The 17914-nt window shown below is 41.7% G+C and overlaps 1 protein-coding gene across 1 annotated transcript in view; it reads right to left on the bottom strand.

Moving 5' to 3' along the window:
- Positions 1-17571, bottom strand: part of POLR3B (RNA polymerase III subunit B) — a 130779-nt gene extending 113208 nt beyond the window's left edge. The window contains 7 exon segments of the mRNA XM_043519596.1: positions 248-339; positions 3883-3983; positions 6315-6390; positions 6997-7061; positions 7472-7528; positions 13774-13806; positions 17398-17571. Coding sequence (XP_043375531.1) covers positions 248-339; positions 3883-3983; positions 6315-6390; positions 6997-7061; positions 7472-7528; positions 13774-13806; positions 17398-17469 — 496 coding nt within the window. The 5' untranslated portion in view covers positions 17470-17571.
- Between the last annotated feature and the right edge of the window lie 343 nt (positions 17572-17914).

Genomic DNA, 17914 nt, shown 5'->3' with positions numbered 1-17914 from the left:
GTCAGAACTGTTTCTCATCCTTTATAAAATACACATGAAAGCTTATTTGCTTCTTTAACTACTAGTGTATATTCAGTAGCTACCCATTATGATAATGAGACAGAGCCTGACTAATCTTCTTAGGAAAATAACTAGTACATACAAACAGATGAGATTATTTTTCTCCCAATATACATTATTTTTCTAAAACTATCTTTTAGAGAGGAAAAAAGCCACAGAAGGAAAATTAATTGGATGAAGACAGTACCTGGATCTAAAGGGCATTCATTAAGTTTGGCAAACTCTGCTGGAGTTTTCCCAGTAAGAACACAATTGGAGCTGCGCAGCATTATAGGCATTCTGTAAGAAAACCAGTTATCCTTGTACCGTAAATTAAGAAGAATGACAACATGAGAAGTCACAGACCTTACAACAGTCAGTGATGACAAAACTGGAGAAAATGTGTTGAACATTTATGACCCAGGGGACTTGAAAAAGTAGAGATCAGAAGTAAAGTACAAAAGCAAGGAAACTGAGTTAAAGTTCCTCTCCTTTAACTCCCTCCCATTGTGTGCATCATCTTATCAAATATTCTGATAAAATGTGTAAAAAACCTAAGTGCTGTAATATGTGATCCAAACAAAAAGAGTGAGAGATCCCATGAAACAGATGAATGAAAGTTTCCTTTTTGCCAATGTATGTCTGAGTTTTTGCTGTTGGTTAATAAGCAATTCTGGAGTTCTCATAGTAAAATCATCCACTTTTCTTATTGTAAAATGCTTTTTCAGTCAGATTCACAAGATACTTTTTCAAATCTTACATATTTCATTGAAAAAATCTATGAGAAGTGAGGGCACTTTATTTCAAAGAAAAAAGAAATTGCGTTCTGGATGTGATAAAAAGTAATTTATTCACACACTGTATTTGCTTAAAAAACAGCCACGTGCCATGGTTCTTCCTACAGATGAGTGTAACAATTCATCATTACAGTGAAATTTACTCCTTTGTAGAGGCCTGCGTAAGGCCCATGCTCCACATAAGTCCTCCAAATAGCGCTTATATGAGACTTCAGCAATGCTTAAGTTTTGCCCTGGCCTCCTTCGCTGGCATGAATTTCATCCTAATGTGTTTAAGAGCTCTGTGAGGCAGCTATGCAAGTAAATATCCACTTCATCAAATGGGACTCCTGAAAACTTAAAATTCAGTCATCTCTTGCTAACTAAACTTTATTCCTTTCCTTTGGAGCTTTTCAATTTCGTGGACTTCTTGGCCATTTTCATATACTTAAATCTAAAAATAAAAAGCAATTGACCTAGTTGTGTGTAAATTTCTGTATTTAATAAAGAAGAATTGCTATCTTCTCACAGCAATGCATCTATGCAAATATCTTAATTGCTCCAATTATATCTTCTTGGGACAGTGTGTTCACTCGCTCACTAGAGATAAGTAGCTTTATATGCCAGTCATTATCCTAGATCACAAATGTGATCGGCCTAATTCCTTGGTTACTAATTTCAGGAATCATAACCAGTTGTTAGAGAGAACCAGAATGGGGTATGCAGATATCATGATGAAAACCCAATGGGAACAGACTTCAACCCTCAATTTTTCAATAATGGAAAACATGTTACTTTGCTGCTTCCGTGTCACAGTATAAGACAAATTTACTCATTTGAGGAAAAGGAGTCAGATTGATTTTTTTTCCTCCCAAGCAAACAGCTTCAAATGTTTTGTTTTATTTTTTAAAAGAAAAGAAACAAAAAATGGGGAGAGGAATAATGAGCCAATGCACATTGAAAGTGCATACAGAAATACAAAAGGCAGGCAAACTAATTTGGAATTAAATAAAATGTTAGTGTTTTTTTTCTGACCAAACATTTCTCTCATACAACACAATAGAAGCCACTTTCCCCACTAAAACTTAAAGCTACTTTATGCTCCCACTACAACAGTGCAAGGGGGAAAAAAAACAAAAAAAACAAAAAACTTATGGGAACTTTGTTTCCAGCTGAACTGCAAATCAAACAGAGTATGACATGTGCTCACTTGGGGCAAGCAAATTAACTTAAAGGTTTATGAAAAGATTAACACATTGTTTCAAAAAGAGGTGGAACTATATTCCCAGTCAGATATTACCAGTTTTAACATATTTAAAAATTTAAAAACACACTTTTTGGAATCTATACATTTAAAAACTTGTTTAGCTATCTAGAGTAGTATCACAGGACTGATGCGTTTAATGACGTTCCCTCTCTTTTGTATATCATCGGCTGTTCTTTTATATAAAATGTTCGTTGTTAACTAGAAGTTTTGGATATTGTTTTAAATGTAATATTTCTACTAAGTAAACCAAGCTGAAAGTTTGTTATGACTCTCCTTTCATCCAGACATGGAACTTGTTAGTCTATTGCATTTGGAATTAAAATTGTGAATGCATAGGATCACTGGAGCCATTTTCAAATCACAAAATAGATTGGTACAGTGCTGTGCCAGAAGAATATTTTCTTTTTCCTTGCAGTAACGTTCCCACTTGACAGGAAAGAAGAAGGTATATAAAACTGCTGGTTTTAGTGTACAGATATAGTGCAGTAGGTCTGTGGAATAGTTTGGTCTTTTTTGGCTTATTATACCATGATCGCTTTACAAATCCTCATTCCTTTCATTGTTTAAAAGTGTAGAAGAAAATCAAGAAAAAATATTAAGTGAATTACGACAATCTAAGTGCTCACCCAGCTGCATTTCCCTCCTGTAGCCACAACAGATCACTATATCTGATGCAACGGTGTAGAAGTATCTTGAGAAGTGATGACTACATACAAGTTTTTGTGAAAATGCACTTTCACTTGATCACTTCTTTTTTTTTTTTCATTACATCTAAGTCACTGCATGGAATGATTATGAAGGCCTATTTGTACCCAGAAATTCTTTCAAACAATCTTTCAATCAAGTAAAGGTTCAGAAATAAGAAAAATTTGTTATTTTCATTTACGGTAAGTTTGGCTCTATAACTAAACTGCTGCGATCCATGTTCTCTTAACAAATTCAATAGAAATTATTTTGCTTCGGGAATCAAAGTCAGGGACTAGAGAATGTTCGGACCTTAACCTCTTCCTCCTGCTGCTTGCAGACAGTATTCAATCTGTTATTTTTCAGGTGATATATGAAATATTCTCTGTAGGCCACAGCCATTTTATCTAGTTTAAGGAGTTTTGGAATCCTGTCCTAGTGAAAACTATGGGGACTGGGTCCTCTGGCCCCTCTAGAATTCTCAGAGCTTCTTTTTTTCCCCCTTTTAAGCATTCCATCCTCTTTTTTGAGGAATTAAGTGTTCTTAGCCATACTGGCAACCTCATCCTTGGTCTACTCAATTGGTTTTCTTGCCTCTACACAGCCACATCTACTCAAAATATCACTTTGCAACATCCAATCTAGACTCTAAATTGGTAGAATTTTAAAGGAGAATTTTATCAAGATTGGAATCCAGTGATGCTTGCATTTTCAGTAGCAGACCTCCCAAAATTCTCCATTTCAGGTAAAGAAGGCCGAGGTGTGAAGCCAATGTGCCGAATTTTTGCTTTAAAATAGCCCTGCTTGAGGCTGTAGTATTTGTCTCTTTTAGATATCTCTCTCTAGCTAGGCATAAATCAAGTTTTGGGGAAGAGATTCAAATTACAACTTCCAAAAGCTCTGGAAAAACAAAAGAAATTTGCAAAGAGACCAACAGAAACATATCCTCTCGGCTGCTATTCACCAAGCTCCACTTGCAAGCTTATTTTTTATTTTAATTTTAAGGTGGAAAAAGAGCTTTCCCTAGTTTTTTTATATAGTGATTAAGTTTCACACCAATAGGATTGATGGCACACACAAAAGCTGATACTGCTATCTTGATATTTTGTATCTTACCTGCCAATGGGTAATGCATTGCGAATAATCCTCTGGCTACCTCTAGTGTACTCAATGTCCACTGTAATTGGGGCAGAGTAGGTCATATCTCTCAAGCGACACTTAAAAGGAAAGAGATAAATAGATATTTTTCACCCTTACTTCAGAGTGGAGATTCTCAAGATTACTCAGAAGATCCCACTTTTGCCTGGCCTCCCACCCGCAATCACGAAGGATGAAAGCAAAAGAGAGATAGATTCAGTCTCTTCAGGTTTCATAGTAGCAGCCGTGTTAGTCTGTATTCGCAAAAAGAAAAGGAGTACTTGTGGCACCTTAGAGACTAACAAATTTATTAGAGCATAAGCTTTCGTGAGCTACAGCTCACTTCATCGGATGCATCCGATGAAGTGAGCTGTAGCTCATGAAAGCTTATGCTCTAATAAATTTGTTAGTCTCTAAGGTGCCACAAGTACTCCTTTTCTTTTTGAGTCTCTTCAGTGTCTGTCAAACAAAATCCAAGGAATTCCAAAGTCTTTTTTTTTAAAAACAAAAGTTTCAAGACTTCAATAGCAGCCATGGTAACTGCTTCTTCATATGGAAACATTGTGGCCACATGAAGCAGTTTAACTTTTAAAGCGATGGCACCTTCCTCAAATGCAGGTAGCGCTAATCTGCAAAAATTGAGATCTGGATTTCAAGACCATCCCCACTCCCACCGGTGCTCAGATCTGGTTTTTTGGTTCAGGCATGTCTCTATGTACTGTATCTTAACATCGAACAGCATGGGGCAATTGAAAGCCTCGTAAGGCAGCCAGTGTGTAAGATTAAAAAAGGACAATTAGCTATCTTTTAAATTCAATAATGGACAATTACATGGTGCTTCTCTTATGAAAGAGGAGTTATAAAAGGTTGAAATATTAAAATGTCACTTTCTCTCAATTCCCTAAATCCCCACATGCAAGTTCCTCAGATATCAATAGGAGCAGCACTCACAGAGCTAGGGCATAAAATAGTCCAAGGCTCTGTCATTCTGAATATTCTTGATCTCACCAGTCCTCTCTCCCCAATCCCCAAGCCAGTAATCCAATGTCAAACTAGTTTTGCATAAACATACACATCTGCAATGTTGATACAAGGTTAATTTGCATTTCCAGAAGACTTCAAAGCTACATATTATATCTTATTCATAGCCTCAGCCTTTGAGTATGTTACCTTCATTTAGGCACCTAATTCTCAGGATTCTGATGTACTCACTGAAGGTTTTGTACAGATATAAATACAGAATTAACAGTATATGGAGTAAAATGCAGGTTTATGTTGGAAGACAGTTTGCCCTGTGGGTGAGGACATGTTTATACACAAGATGGGCCCGAAGGATTACTGTATATTGCTCTTTTATATATTACTTATATATACTCTTTTTTCCCTGCTAAAGGCAAACAGTTTCTCCGGTAACAAAAATTAATTTACACCAGCAGTTCTCAAACTTGTTGGTCATATGGTGCCAGCTCTCCTCCTATTTTCCCGCTGCTAAATGGCAGTAAAAACACAACATTAAATAATTCTCTAGTATTACTTTTGTATGGGAGCAATTGGGATAATTGTCACAGGAACGGTATGTGGTCATGAACTGAGAGGGAGGTGGTGATCCATGAGACAATTCCTTAAAAAAGTAGTCCGACCATGAAAGAGCTTGAGAACACTCACCTATATTTTATCCCTTTTAGAAAATAAAATGAACACAAACTCCATGAAGAGCAGAGAAGTGGAACAGGAGCCAGACAGGTGCCTAAAATCTAAAGTCCATATGTAGGCTCTTAAGTAAATGGTCTGATTTTCAAGAGTGTGGAGCTCTCAAAGACAGGTGCTCAAAGTCTACAAAGGTGCAAAAACGTCTACATTTAAAGAACATTAAGGATGTTGTGGTTAAGGCACTGGATGCGAACCCAGAAGCACCAGGTTCTGGGTTCTAGTCCTGGCTTTGTATCAGACATCCAACATGATACCGGGAAAAACTATCAAATGAACGATGGACTGAATTAATATTACACAGACAACTTTAATTCTGGCACTTCCTAACTTATTAGTGGTTGATTTTGCAAACAATGTTTTTTAAAAGCTGTTTTTTCTATGAAATATGAATATATATATTCTCTCATACAATATTCACTTTGTTTTATCAGGAGGACCTGCTGCTTTAAACCGGAAGAAGAGTTTTTAAAAAGTGAACAATTAGTTATTCAGGTACTTAGTCATTTCACAACCACTGGAGTGATTTTCTTACAATTAGAATGTTAACTAACGATGCCTTCTTTTCCCAAACTAGGAATATACCTGGCCATTATAAGAATCTTTCCTGACAGCGAAGAGATACCGGGCAGGAAAAGCTACACACAATATCAACCCACCCACAGTAAACATGAAGTGAAATCCACAGTTGGATTCACTATTACCTCATGAGGAGACACAGGTCTTGTTACATTAAAGCTTTCTTCAACATCTGGAATCCCCACATAGATATTGAGGTATCTGTAATACAAACATTGCTATTATCAACCACGAAGATATTTGTGTGGTAGAACTGACGGAAGCAGAGTCCATTTTTCAACACAATTCATTTTGATAATCTCCCATTCTAATAATAAACAAATAGCAACCATCTTCCCAGAAAAAAAAGAAAAGGAGTGCTTGTTGCACCTTACAGACTAACAAATTTATTTGAGCATAAGCTTTCGTGAGCTACAGCTTACTTCATTGGAAGCATTCCCAGAGTATCCCATAGCGCTTGATCTATGCTCTATCTGGAATTTTGAAATAAGTCTTGGAATTCATGTACAAATATAAAAGCAAAGTTACCTTTGCAAATGAAGAGCTATATTGGCCCCTCAGCTATGAGAATTCACCAAACTACTGAAAAACCATCACTACAATGTATTTTTACTGCATGGCTATCAATTCTGCTTAATGTGGTCACTCAAAGCTCTAAATGATCTCTATTTGGAGTGTAGTTTACCTCATCCTTCTCAAGTATATCACAATGTAACTACATGTACATTTTTATAGTCAATTACAAATTGTTATGCAAGATAATAGTTATACTGCTACCATCAATACAGAAATCAACCTTATGCTTACTTCAAATACCACATTGGATCAGCATCACTTGTGACTTTTTCATTGGCTTTCATGATTTTCTTTATCTGCAAAAAAGAAAAAAATAATTGAGTCACATGACTTTTGTAAATTTAGGCCTATTCCAGGGGTAGGCAATCTATGGCATGCATGCCAAAAGCGGCATGCAAGCTGATTTTCAGTGGCACTCACACTGCCCGGGTCCTGGCCACCGGTCCAGGGGGAGGGGAGGGGGCTCCGCATTTTAATTTAATTTTAAATGAAGCTTCTTAAACATTTTTAAAACCTTATTTACTTTACATACAACAATAGTTTAGTTATATATTATAGACTTATAGAAAGAGACCTTCTAAAAACGTCAAAATGTATTACTGGCACGCGAAACCTTAAATTAGAGTGAATAAATGAAGACTCGGCACACTACTTCTGAAAGGTTGCCGACCCCTGACCCTATTCCCTTTCCACCAAGGAAGCATACCTCTACGTTGATGAAATAGTTGAATGAGTCTATGTGCTGCTTCACAAGTCCTTTCACCTAAAACAAAACAATGCATATACAGCAGAATTAGCCTTGGGAAAATTAGTCATGAAAGCAGTGCAGAAATTAATATGTAGGAATTAGTTCTACTTATAATAGTTTCTGGACCAACTTTAAAGTTTTTTTAGCTGAGAAGTTTCTGGAAACCCACAGGGTGACCAGTATGATTCTATGCTACGACTCCAGGTTTACTCCAGCATAACTCCACTGATTTCAACCAAGCCTCAACTGAAAATTACTAGTTTTATAGAACAAACTGCATATAACTCAATCTCATAAGTTTGCATGAATAATTGCATTGTGAATTAACATTTTTTTTTGCCAGTTTGCCATTATGATAGATGCCTGGGATATTAATAATTTGTCAGATCTAAAAACAGAAGAACTGTGTGGGATAAAGGAAAAGGTCAAGGAGCAGACTCAGGTTACAGCTATAAGGTGGGTGAAAAAGAGGGAGAGGTCCAGCAAGATGTGAGAGACAATGAGAAAAGCCTCAGAAAACCTGCCCCAGACACACTAGAATTGGGGGAGGAATGTAGATTCTGTCATGAATATTTTTAGTAAAAATCAGGGACAGGTCGTGGGCAATAAACAAAAATTCACAGAAGCCAGCAATCTGTCCCTGACTTTGACCTCCTGAGGTTCCTTCCAGCCCTCAGATTCTATGATATTTTTTACTAAAAATCCCCTGGGGATGAGGGGGAAACTAATAGAGCGCTGCCACTTGCAGCTGCTTCAGCCCCAGGGGTGCTCACCCAACCTCAGCTGCTGCTTCAGGCCTGCCCCAGAAGAAGTCATGGAAATCCTGGAAAGTCACAGAATCCGTGACCTCTGTGACAGAACCTTATCCTTAGTAATAAGCAAGTACCAGGAGGCACAGTACGCCACAGACATGAAACTAGTAGCTTCTAGGCCTCTCCCACAGGAGATACTTTAACAGCTCCAGATAGAGCCTCCCATGTGCTTGCAAAGCAGGAAGCATCATCCTACCAGCACTTACACCACCCATTGTTTCTTCATGGTTCAGAAGCAGGACCCACCAGATATCAACATGTAGAAATCAATGCTGCAGATGTTCAGGATTAAGTTTAACCAATGCAAGCATTAGAAAAGTTGTATTGTATTAGAAAAAAATGGAAGGTAAATATAATACACTGCATTTTTTTTTCATAGCATCTCTAAGGGATACTGGATCTCAGTACTCCATGGAAATAATCAGCCGCAAGCTGCAAAGAAAAGGAAGTTTTTATAGGGGAAGGTTGGTCCAGTGGTTAGACCCATATATATATAATTTAAGCAAATGGAAACATACATATAAAATTCACTTTATGAAGATGTGTGAAGGTTCCCTTTAAAATTAATTGAAAGCAATAGCTAACTCAAGAGTTACCCAGCTGGTTCCACACCGATTAAAAGTCTAGAAAACATGACCTATAAAAAAAGATTGAAAAAATTGCATTTGTTTAGTTAGGAGAAGAGAAGATTGACGGAGGACACGATAGCAGCCTTCAAAAGTATGTAAAAAGGTTTTTATAAAGAGAAGGGTGATCAATTGTTCTCATCCATTGAGGACAGGGCAAGAAGTAATGGGCTTAAAATTGCAGCAATAGAGATTTACCTTGGACATTAGGAAAAACTTCCTAACTGTAAGGGAGGTTAAGCACTGGAATAAATTAAACAAGGGAGGTTGTGAAATCTTCTAGGATTTTGAGAACAGTTTAAACAAAACAACTGTCAGGGATGGTCTCGATCAGGGGAGGGCAAACTTTTTGCCCTGAGGGCCACATCGGGGTTGCAAAATGGTATGGAGGGCTGGGTAGGGAAGGCGGTGCCTCCCCAAACAGCCTGGACCCCACCCCCTATCCACCCCCTGACTGCCCCCCTCAGAACTCCCAACTCATCCAACCTCCCCCCCACTTCTTGTCCTCTGACTGCCCCCCTCCCGGGACCCCTGCCCCTAGCCGCCCCCCGGGACCCCACCCCCTATCCAACACCCCCTGCTCCTTGTCACCTGACCGCCCCGACCCCTATCCACACTCCCTCCCTCTGACAGGCCCCCCAGGACCCATCCAACCCCCACCCCTACACTCCTTGTCCCCTGACCTCCCCCTCCCGGGACCCCTGTCCCTAACCATCGCCCCAGGACCCCAGCCCCATCCACTCCCTGTCTCCTGAGCGCGCCCCCGAACCTCCACCCCATCCAACCGCCCCGTCCCCTGACTGCCCCCCCGGGACCTTATCCAACCTCCCCACACCCCGCCCCCTAACCATGCCGCTCAGAGCAGCAGGTCAGGCTTATTGGAAAGCCTGGGAGATGAGCAGGCGCAAGCCGCGCTGCCATGCAGGAGAGGGGGGACAGCGGGGGAGGGGCCGGGGGTGAGCCTCCCTGGCCAAGAGCTCAGGGGCCAGGCAGGATGGTCCCGCGGGCCATAGTTTGCCCACCTCTGGTCTAGATAATACTTAGTCCTGCTTCAGAAACAAGGAAATTAACCAGAAGACCTACTGAGGTCCCTTTCAGTCCTACATTTCTATGACTCTATGAGGTCCCCATGGATTTAAGGAAAGCAATACAACAAAAAGTGACTCCCAGACAAAATTATTTTGATATACAAAACTTTACAAAAACTCAGCATACGAACAATGAATGAAAATGTAATAAGAAAAGTCAAAAAGGCGTTTGAAGACCAGCTAGCCAAAAATTCAAAAGGTAGTAACAAAATGTTTTTTAAGTATATCAGAAGCAGGGAGCCTGCTAAACAACCAGTGGGGCCCCAGACAATCGAGATAAAAAAGGAGCATTAAAGACGATAAAGTCATTGCGGAGAAACTAAATGAATTCTTTGCTTCAGTCTTCACGGCTGAGGATGTTAGGAAGATTCCCAAACCTGAGCCATCCTTTGTAGGTGACAAATCTGAGGAATTGTCACAGACTGAAGTGTCATTAGAGGTGGTTTTGGAATTAATAGATAACTGAACAGTAACAAGTCACTGGGACCAGATGGCATTCACCCAAGAGTTCTGAAAGAACTCAAATGTGAAATTGCGGAACTATTAACTATGGTTTATAACCTGTCCTTTAGGTCAGCTTCTTTAACCAATGACTGGAAGATGGCTAATGTAACGCTAATATTTAAAAAGGGCTCTCTCTAGAGGTGATCCGGCAATTACAGATCGGAAAGTCTAATGTCAGTACTGGGCAAATTAGTTGAAACAATAGTAAAGAATAAAATTGTCAGACACACAGAAGAACATAAATTGTTGGGCAAAAGTCAACATGGTTTCTGTAAAGGGAGATCATGTCTTACTAATCTATTAGAGTTCTTTGAAGGGGTCAACAAACATGTGGAGAAGGAGGATCCAGTGGACATAGTGTACTTAGATTTCCAGAAAGGCTTTGATAAGGTCCCTCATCAAAGGCTCTTGCATAAATTAAGTTGTCATGGGATCAGAGGGAAGATCCTTTCATGGACTGAGAACTGGTTAAAAGACAGGGAACAAAGGGTAGGAATAAATGGTAAATTGTCAGAATAGAGAGGGGTAACTAGTAGTGTTCCCCAAAGGTCAGTCCTCAGACCAATCCTATTCAACTTATTTACAAATGATCTGGAGAAAGGGGTAAACAGTAAAGTGGTAAAGTTTGCAGATACTAAACTGCTCAAGATAGTTAAGACCAAAGCAGATTGTGAAGAATTTCAAAAAGAGCTCACAAACTAAGTGATTGGACAACAAAATGGCAAATGAAATTTAATGTGGATAAATGTAAAGTAATGCACATTGGAAAAAATAACCCCAACTATACATACAATATGATGGGGGCTAATTTAGCTACAACTAATCAGGAAAGAGATCTTGGAGTCATCATGGAAAGTTCTCTGAAGACGTCCACGCAGTGAGTAGTAGCAGTCAAAAAAGCAAACAGGATGTTAGGAATCATTAAAAAAGGGATAGAGAATAAAACGGAGAATATCTTATTGCCCTTATATAAATCTATGGTCCCACATCTTGAATACTACACACAAATGTTGTCTCCTCATCTCAAAAGATATACTGGCATTAGAAAAGGTTCAGAGAAGGGCAAATAAAATGATTAGGGGTTTGGAACGGGTCCCATATGAGGTGAGATTAAAGAGGCTAGGACTTTTCAGCTTGGAAAAGAGGAGACTAAGGGGGGAAATGATAGAGGTATGTAAAATCATGAGTGGAGTGGAGAAAGTGAATAAGGAAAAGTTATAATAATATAAGAATTAGGGGCCACCAAATGAAATTAACGGGCAGCAGATTTAAAACAAATAAAAGGAAGTTCTTCACACGTGCACAGTCAACCTGTGGAACTCCTTGCCTGAGGAGGTTGTGAAGGCTAGGACTATAACAGGGTTTAAAAGAGAACTAGATAAATTCATGGAGGTTAAGTCCATTAATGGCTATTAGCCCGGATGGGTAAGGAATGGTGTCCCTAGCCTCTGTTTGTCAGAGGGTGGAGATGGATGGCAGGAGAGAGATCACCCGATCATTACCTGTTGTTAGGTTCACTCCCTCTGGGGCACCTGGCACTGACCACTGGGCTGGATGGACCTTTGGTCCAACACAGTATGGCCATTCTTATGTTCTTACATACAAAATATGTGGTTCTATCACAATTTGTCTAACTTTTAAACTTCTTTCAGAAGAAATTAACAGAGATTTATCAAAAATTTGACTCCAACACAAAAATCACAATATGCAGCATTTGTATTGTATGGTGTTGGCACAAATACAATGCTATGTGACAAAAGGACACAGTGAAGGATGTAAACTTTTGATGTAAAGCATACAGCAAATTGCATCTCCTCCACCCATGCCTGCAGAACCAGGACATTGGGAAACATGGTCCCAACAGCCCTCCCCCAGTAAGAGCATTCTTATAGCCTCAGGAATTCTAATGATGTCACTAGTTCAAGCCTCAAGTAGTTTGTGGGGGTGGCTGGGAGAGATGTAAGGAAGGGGTCGTAAATGAGATGGGTATTAGGTATTGGGCAGGCCCAAGGTACCATCACAGCCCTGGGCCAGAATGACAGTAAAGCACATAAATGACTGCTGGACTTTGTTCTCCTGCACCGGATATGTGCAGAGACCCACCCTGCCCCCATGCAGCAGCAGAGGTAGTGAGAGACTCCTGGTGGTTCCCGCCTACTTATTATTACTCACTGTTTGTGAGAGTTATCTTTCATGAGGACCCAAATCTGCAAACACTTATATGAGAAGTCCTGGAGTTCAACAGAGCTACTCACATGCACGAGTGAAGTCATGCATGCATGCATCTTTGCCGGATAAGGATCTTAGATTGCAAGCTCTATGGGACAGAGACCATATTTGCCTAGTAAGTGTTTTACAGGCCCTAGACCAATGACCTAGACTGGTTCCTTGGGCAACACTGAAATAAAAAACAAACCAAAATCACTGCCTGTATTTCATAAACCGCTATTTCAAACTGGCTAAAAAAAATTGGCTACCTCTAAAGAGAGACTGCCTCAAATTATTCCCTTCGAGATTAATCAACAAACTTTCATTTATGTAATAGGCTTGCCTCTCATATTATGGGGGAAGGAACTGGATGACTGTAGAGAGAATGCAAACTCTAGATGGAAAGGGGACAGGTGGTTTGGGAAATAACAGAGGAAAAGACATAGAAGGAAGTTAAAAAAAAGGAAAGACAGAAAGAAGAAAAAATAATGGACTTGATAAAGAGGGAAAATGTTGTAGGGAATAATAAAATAAAAAAGCATAGAAAAAGCCCGAAACAAAATAGAGAACTTTTGAGGTTAATCAGAGAAACGGAAGCTTTCTGATGCTCTGGAGGGTGGACTGAGGAGCATACAGGATTGGAGGAAGGTCTGGCTGTACAAGGCATTAATGGATTGTGAGAGGTTGGGCAGCCATGAATTAGAGTTGGGAGAGGAGAAAGAGAGACCATTGGGGAGTCCCTACTTTTACAAGAAAGGAAACTAAATGTGAGAACTATGGGGTTTTGGTTGTGCTGAAGGATAAGGGCTAAAAATAAAAAGTTTAGAGAATCTGCAAATCATGCTGACATATGATTTTAAAATGAATGCATTAGTTTTTAAGATTAAAACACAGTTCTGACCATCTTTTATCTTGTCAAAACGCTGCCTATAGCAAGTCAGGCTTGCACTAGTTAAATTGTTTTCAGTTTAAGAGCTTGAACATTCACGTACAAGTGAAACGTGTAAAGCAACAACACTAACCTTTAGAAAAGCTGGAAGAAGTCTCCATTTTTCCTAAAAACAAAAATAAAACACACAATTTGAAATAGCTGCAGGAGTATATCTAACAAAAATCTAAAAAGCTTAACGACTATTCTTCTACTTAGGGTGGCCAGGTGTCCGGTTTTCGACCAGAAAGTCTGGTTGAAAAGGGGACTTGATGGCGTCCAGTCATATCTACTGACCGGACATTCAAAGTCTGGTAACTGCAGACAGGGGAGGCGGGAAGGCGCCGAGTCATCACCCGTGCCAGCCCCTATTCAGCCGGGGCCACCTTCTACCTGGGTCTGGCAGTTGCAGCTCCCAGCCCTGGCTCTGCAGGTGAGTCCCTCCTGACCCACGCGAAGGGGGGGAGGGGGAGGGAATGAAGCAAGAGATGGATGGAGGGGGAAAGAGGAGCAAATGGGGGGGTGGAGCCTCAGCAGAAAGGGGCGGAGCAGGCCTCAGAGAAGGTTCTGCACTACTGCTGGGGGGAGTCTCCAGTTTTTATATATTACAAAGTTGGCAATCCTACTTCTACCATTAAGACTATTTAAAGTCAAGACAATGTAGAGAAGAGGGACTGTAACTAGTCAATCAAAATTACTAATATGAACAAGCAAATGACAATTTAAATCATACAGTAATCCACATGTGCAATACAAATTATATTCAAGGCACAGACAGTCAAGGGATACAGTTTCAATTAAAAACAAGCTAACAAAATACAAGTTTTTGAGAAAACACTACTTAAATACTATGTCCTGATTTATTTACAAAAAGAAAAAAAGCCACTCCTTTAGAAAGTTTAAGTGTTTTGCTTTCTTTTCTGCAAGAGAGAAAACTACGGTCCTAATCCTACAAATGTTAATGCACACAGCCAAACACAAAGTACTGTCAAAACTGAAAAAAATAAAGACTTATTCCTGTAACTTCTTTCAGCTGTACAGTAATCTCAGGTATTACTGGTTTCAGAGTAGCAGCCGTGTTAGTCTGTATTCACAAAAAGAAAAGGAGTACTTGTGGCACCTTAGAGACTAACAAATTTATTTGAGCATAAGCTTTCGTGAGCTCACTTCATCAGATGCATTTGGTGGAAAATACAGAGGGGATATTTATATACACACACAGAGAACATGAAACAATGGGTTTTATCATACACACTGTAAGCAGCGGGGGGGGAGGGGGAGGAGGAAAACCTTTCATGGTGAAAAGCAAGGTAGGCTATTTCCAGCAGTTAACAAGAACATCTGAGGAACAAGACAGCCCCCCAATCTGAAGCAAATACTCACCAGCAACCACACACCACACAACAGAACCACCAACCCAGGAACCTATCCTTTCAACAAACCCCGTTGCCAACTCTGTCTGCATATTTATTCAGGGGACACCATCATAGGGCCTAATCACATCAGCCACACTATCAGAGGCTCGTTCACCTGCGCATCTACCAATGTGATATATGCCATCATGTGCCAGCAATGCCCCTCTGCCATGTACATTGGTCAAACTGGACAGTCTCTACGTAAAAGAATAAATGGACACAAATCAGACGTCAAGAATTATAACATTCAAAAACCAGTCGGAGAACACTTCAATCTCTCTGGTCACTCGATTACAGACCAGAGGGTGGTTATCCTTCAACAAAAAAAACTTCAAAAACAGACTCCAACGAGAGACTGCTGAATTGGAATTAATTTGCAAACAATTAATTTAGGCTTGAACAGAGACTGGGAGTGGATGAGTCATTACACAAAGTAAAACTATTTCCCCATGTTATTTTTCCCCCCCTCACCCTACCCCCCACTGTTCCTCAGATGTTCTTGTTAACTGCTGGAAATGGCCCACCTTGATTATCGCCATAAGGTTTTCCTGCTTCCCCCCTCCCCTTCCTGCTGGTAATAACTCAACTTAAGCGATCACTCTCCTTGCATCCGATGAAGTGAGCTGTAGCTCACGAAAGCTTATGCTCTAATAAATTTGTTAGTCTCTTCGGTACCACAAGTACTCCTTTTCTTTTTGCAGATATTGTTTGTATCACTTGCTTTCAAAGACATGAAATTCAATTGATTTTTATTCAGTCTTAGTCTAACTTTGTTTTTCATATTTCAACAGGAGAAAGGTAAAAAACATAAAATAGAGGGAACAGCTTAATGTTTACATTTCAAACCTAGGGAGGAAGAACTGAATGCAAATCAAGGTAAATTTTTCCACCACTGTTTAAAAATAAATCTTGCTGTATCACAACAAACTATTTTGGTATGTAGTAGTATGCATAAACATAAGCATGGAGAAAAGTGGGTTCAATAAAGGGTTAGAACTTTGCATGGTTTGCTCTGTAGGATAAACTCATGTGCATCACCAGTAAAATTGGCCCAAAATTAGTTTCAGGGCAGCTGCACGGATACAGGACCAACAGTGCAATTGGCAGCCTCAACCCTCTTGTGCCTACTATATGTGGGCTTGATTCCATGAAGCACCAGGCACCCACAATTCATTGAGCTCAGTGGAAACTAAGGTGGCTCAACATCTTGCAGGTAGAGTGACCACCCTTTCCTAATTGGATGGCACAGTCCCAAAACGTACATTTCAAGTCCTGGTCCCAGGCTGAATGACTCTGGGACAGCTTTTGTCCTATCAGCACAGTGATATGTTTAAGATGTGGTAACACAGCGATGAGTCACTGGTTTCAAGGCTACATTTCTGACATTCCCCTTCTATCAACTAAACCCCTACCAAAAAAAGGCAGGGGGAATTAAAATCTAAAAATATCAAAAACAAAGCCCCTAACCCCTGCAGTGCTTTTACCCCAAAAAAGGAGAAATGCCAGAGACTCCACAAAGTCCAGGAGGAACATTGCTATTGCTATCCATGTTACGTGGAAGGGGATCAAGTACTATGGTGATGGGCAGCTGTGTAAGGTAGATACAGGGCTGGATAGGCAAATTTCCCTAGGGGTAGGTAAGAGCCAGGCTCTTTGTGCGTCACCCTCTACAGGAGTTATTGAGACTGAAATTACACCACATTAGAAACGCTGCTAACTGCCCCGTGTAGACAAGGCTAGCGCATCTCCTGTCATGTTAGGCAGCCTAATCGCGGGCAGCTCACACGTGCCTGCCCTTGCCCACGCTGAGCGGGGCGCTCGCTGGCCTTGTAACATCCGGGGGCGGCCACGGTCCCCCGGGGAAAGGCTGGGCGCCCTCCCCTAGCCGCTGGGCTCAATGGCACAGGAGGCTGCACAGCACCAAGCCATGCCCCCTGCGAGCATCTCACTGGCTGCCCAATCACTGGCACCAGGCCGGGGGGCTGCCAGGCCGTGCAGCCGCCTGGAGCTTGCGGGAAGGGACAGTCCAGCGTGGTAAGGGTGGCTTGATCCTGCGCATGCGCCACAGGTGACTCGGACCTCAGGTGCCTGGAGCCAGGAAAGCCCACTAGAGAAGCGAACCTAGGGGGGCTAGGCGCATGCGCAGCAGCGGATACTGTGGAAAGAGCGGTGGCTGAGGCCAGAGCCTCTGCGCAGGCGCAACAGGGCCTCGGCGAGACAGCTCGCGGGGGCGCCGCCGCTCGTTGCCATAGCGGAGCGTGCCCCGCCTCCTCCGGCGCCTTTATCCCCGTCCCCTCGCTCACCTCCACCGTGTTCACGGGAGCCGCCGCCTGCTCCGGGGTCAGAGTCCCCAGCTCGGCCGCTAACGCGTCCATGGCGAGCGCGGCAGAGACACGAGCCGGGAGAGACTCGGCTGCCGGCGCACGCTCCGCGCGAGTGACCCGCCGTGTGGCGATGAAATCTGCCCCCGCGACAGCGGACGCGCGGCGGGAACGTTCCGCTTCTTTTAAAGAGCCGGCGGGGGACTCGCCTGCCCGGAGCGAGCTGCTGGTCCTGGCCCAGAGGCTCGGAAGCTGGGGGAGGGGACACGGTCCGCCTGACACGCTCAGCACAAACCTCACTCCCCAGAGGCCGAGTCTGAGCCTGTCCCCCCCCCCCCGCGGGGGAGCTCCCCCGCCCCTAAACATAAGGGGTGGGTCCGGTGAGAGGGTTGGAGAACTGCCCTAAACCTGATGTGACACGATGGGGGGGCAGCCGGTTCCCCTCTGAGAACAGCTGCCCCCCTCCACGCACCCCCGCCAGCCTGGGGTGGGATTTCAG

This window comes from Dermochelys coriacea, chromosome 1 (assembly GCF_009764565.3).
Source record: "Dermochelys coriacea isolate rDerCor1 chromosome 1, rDerCor1.pri.v4, whole genome shotgun sequence".
NCBI classification, from domain to species: Eukaryota; Metazoa; Chordata; order Testudines; family Dermochelyidae; genus Dermochelys; species Dermochelys coriacea.
This window is presented reverse-complemented; position numbering and strand designations above follow the sequence as displayed.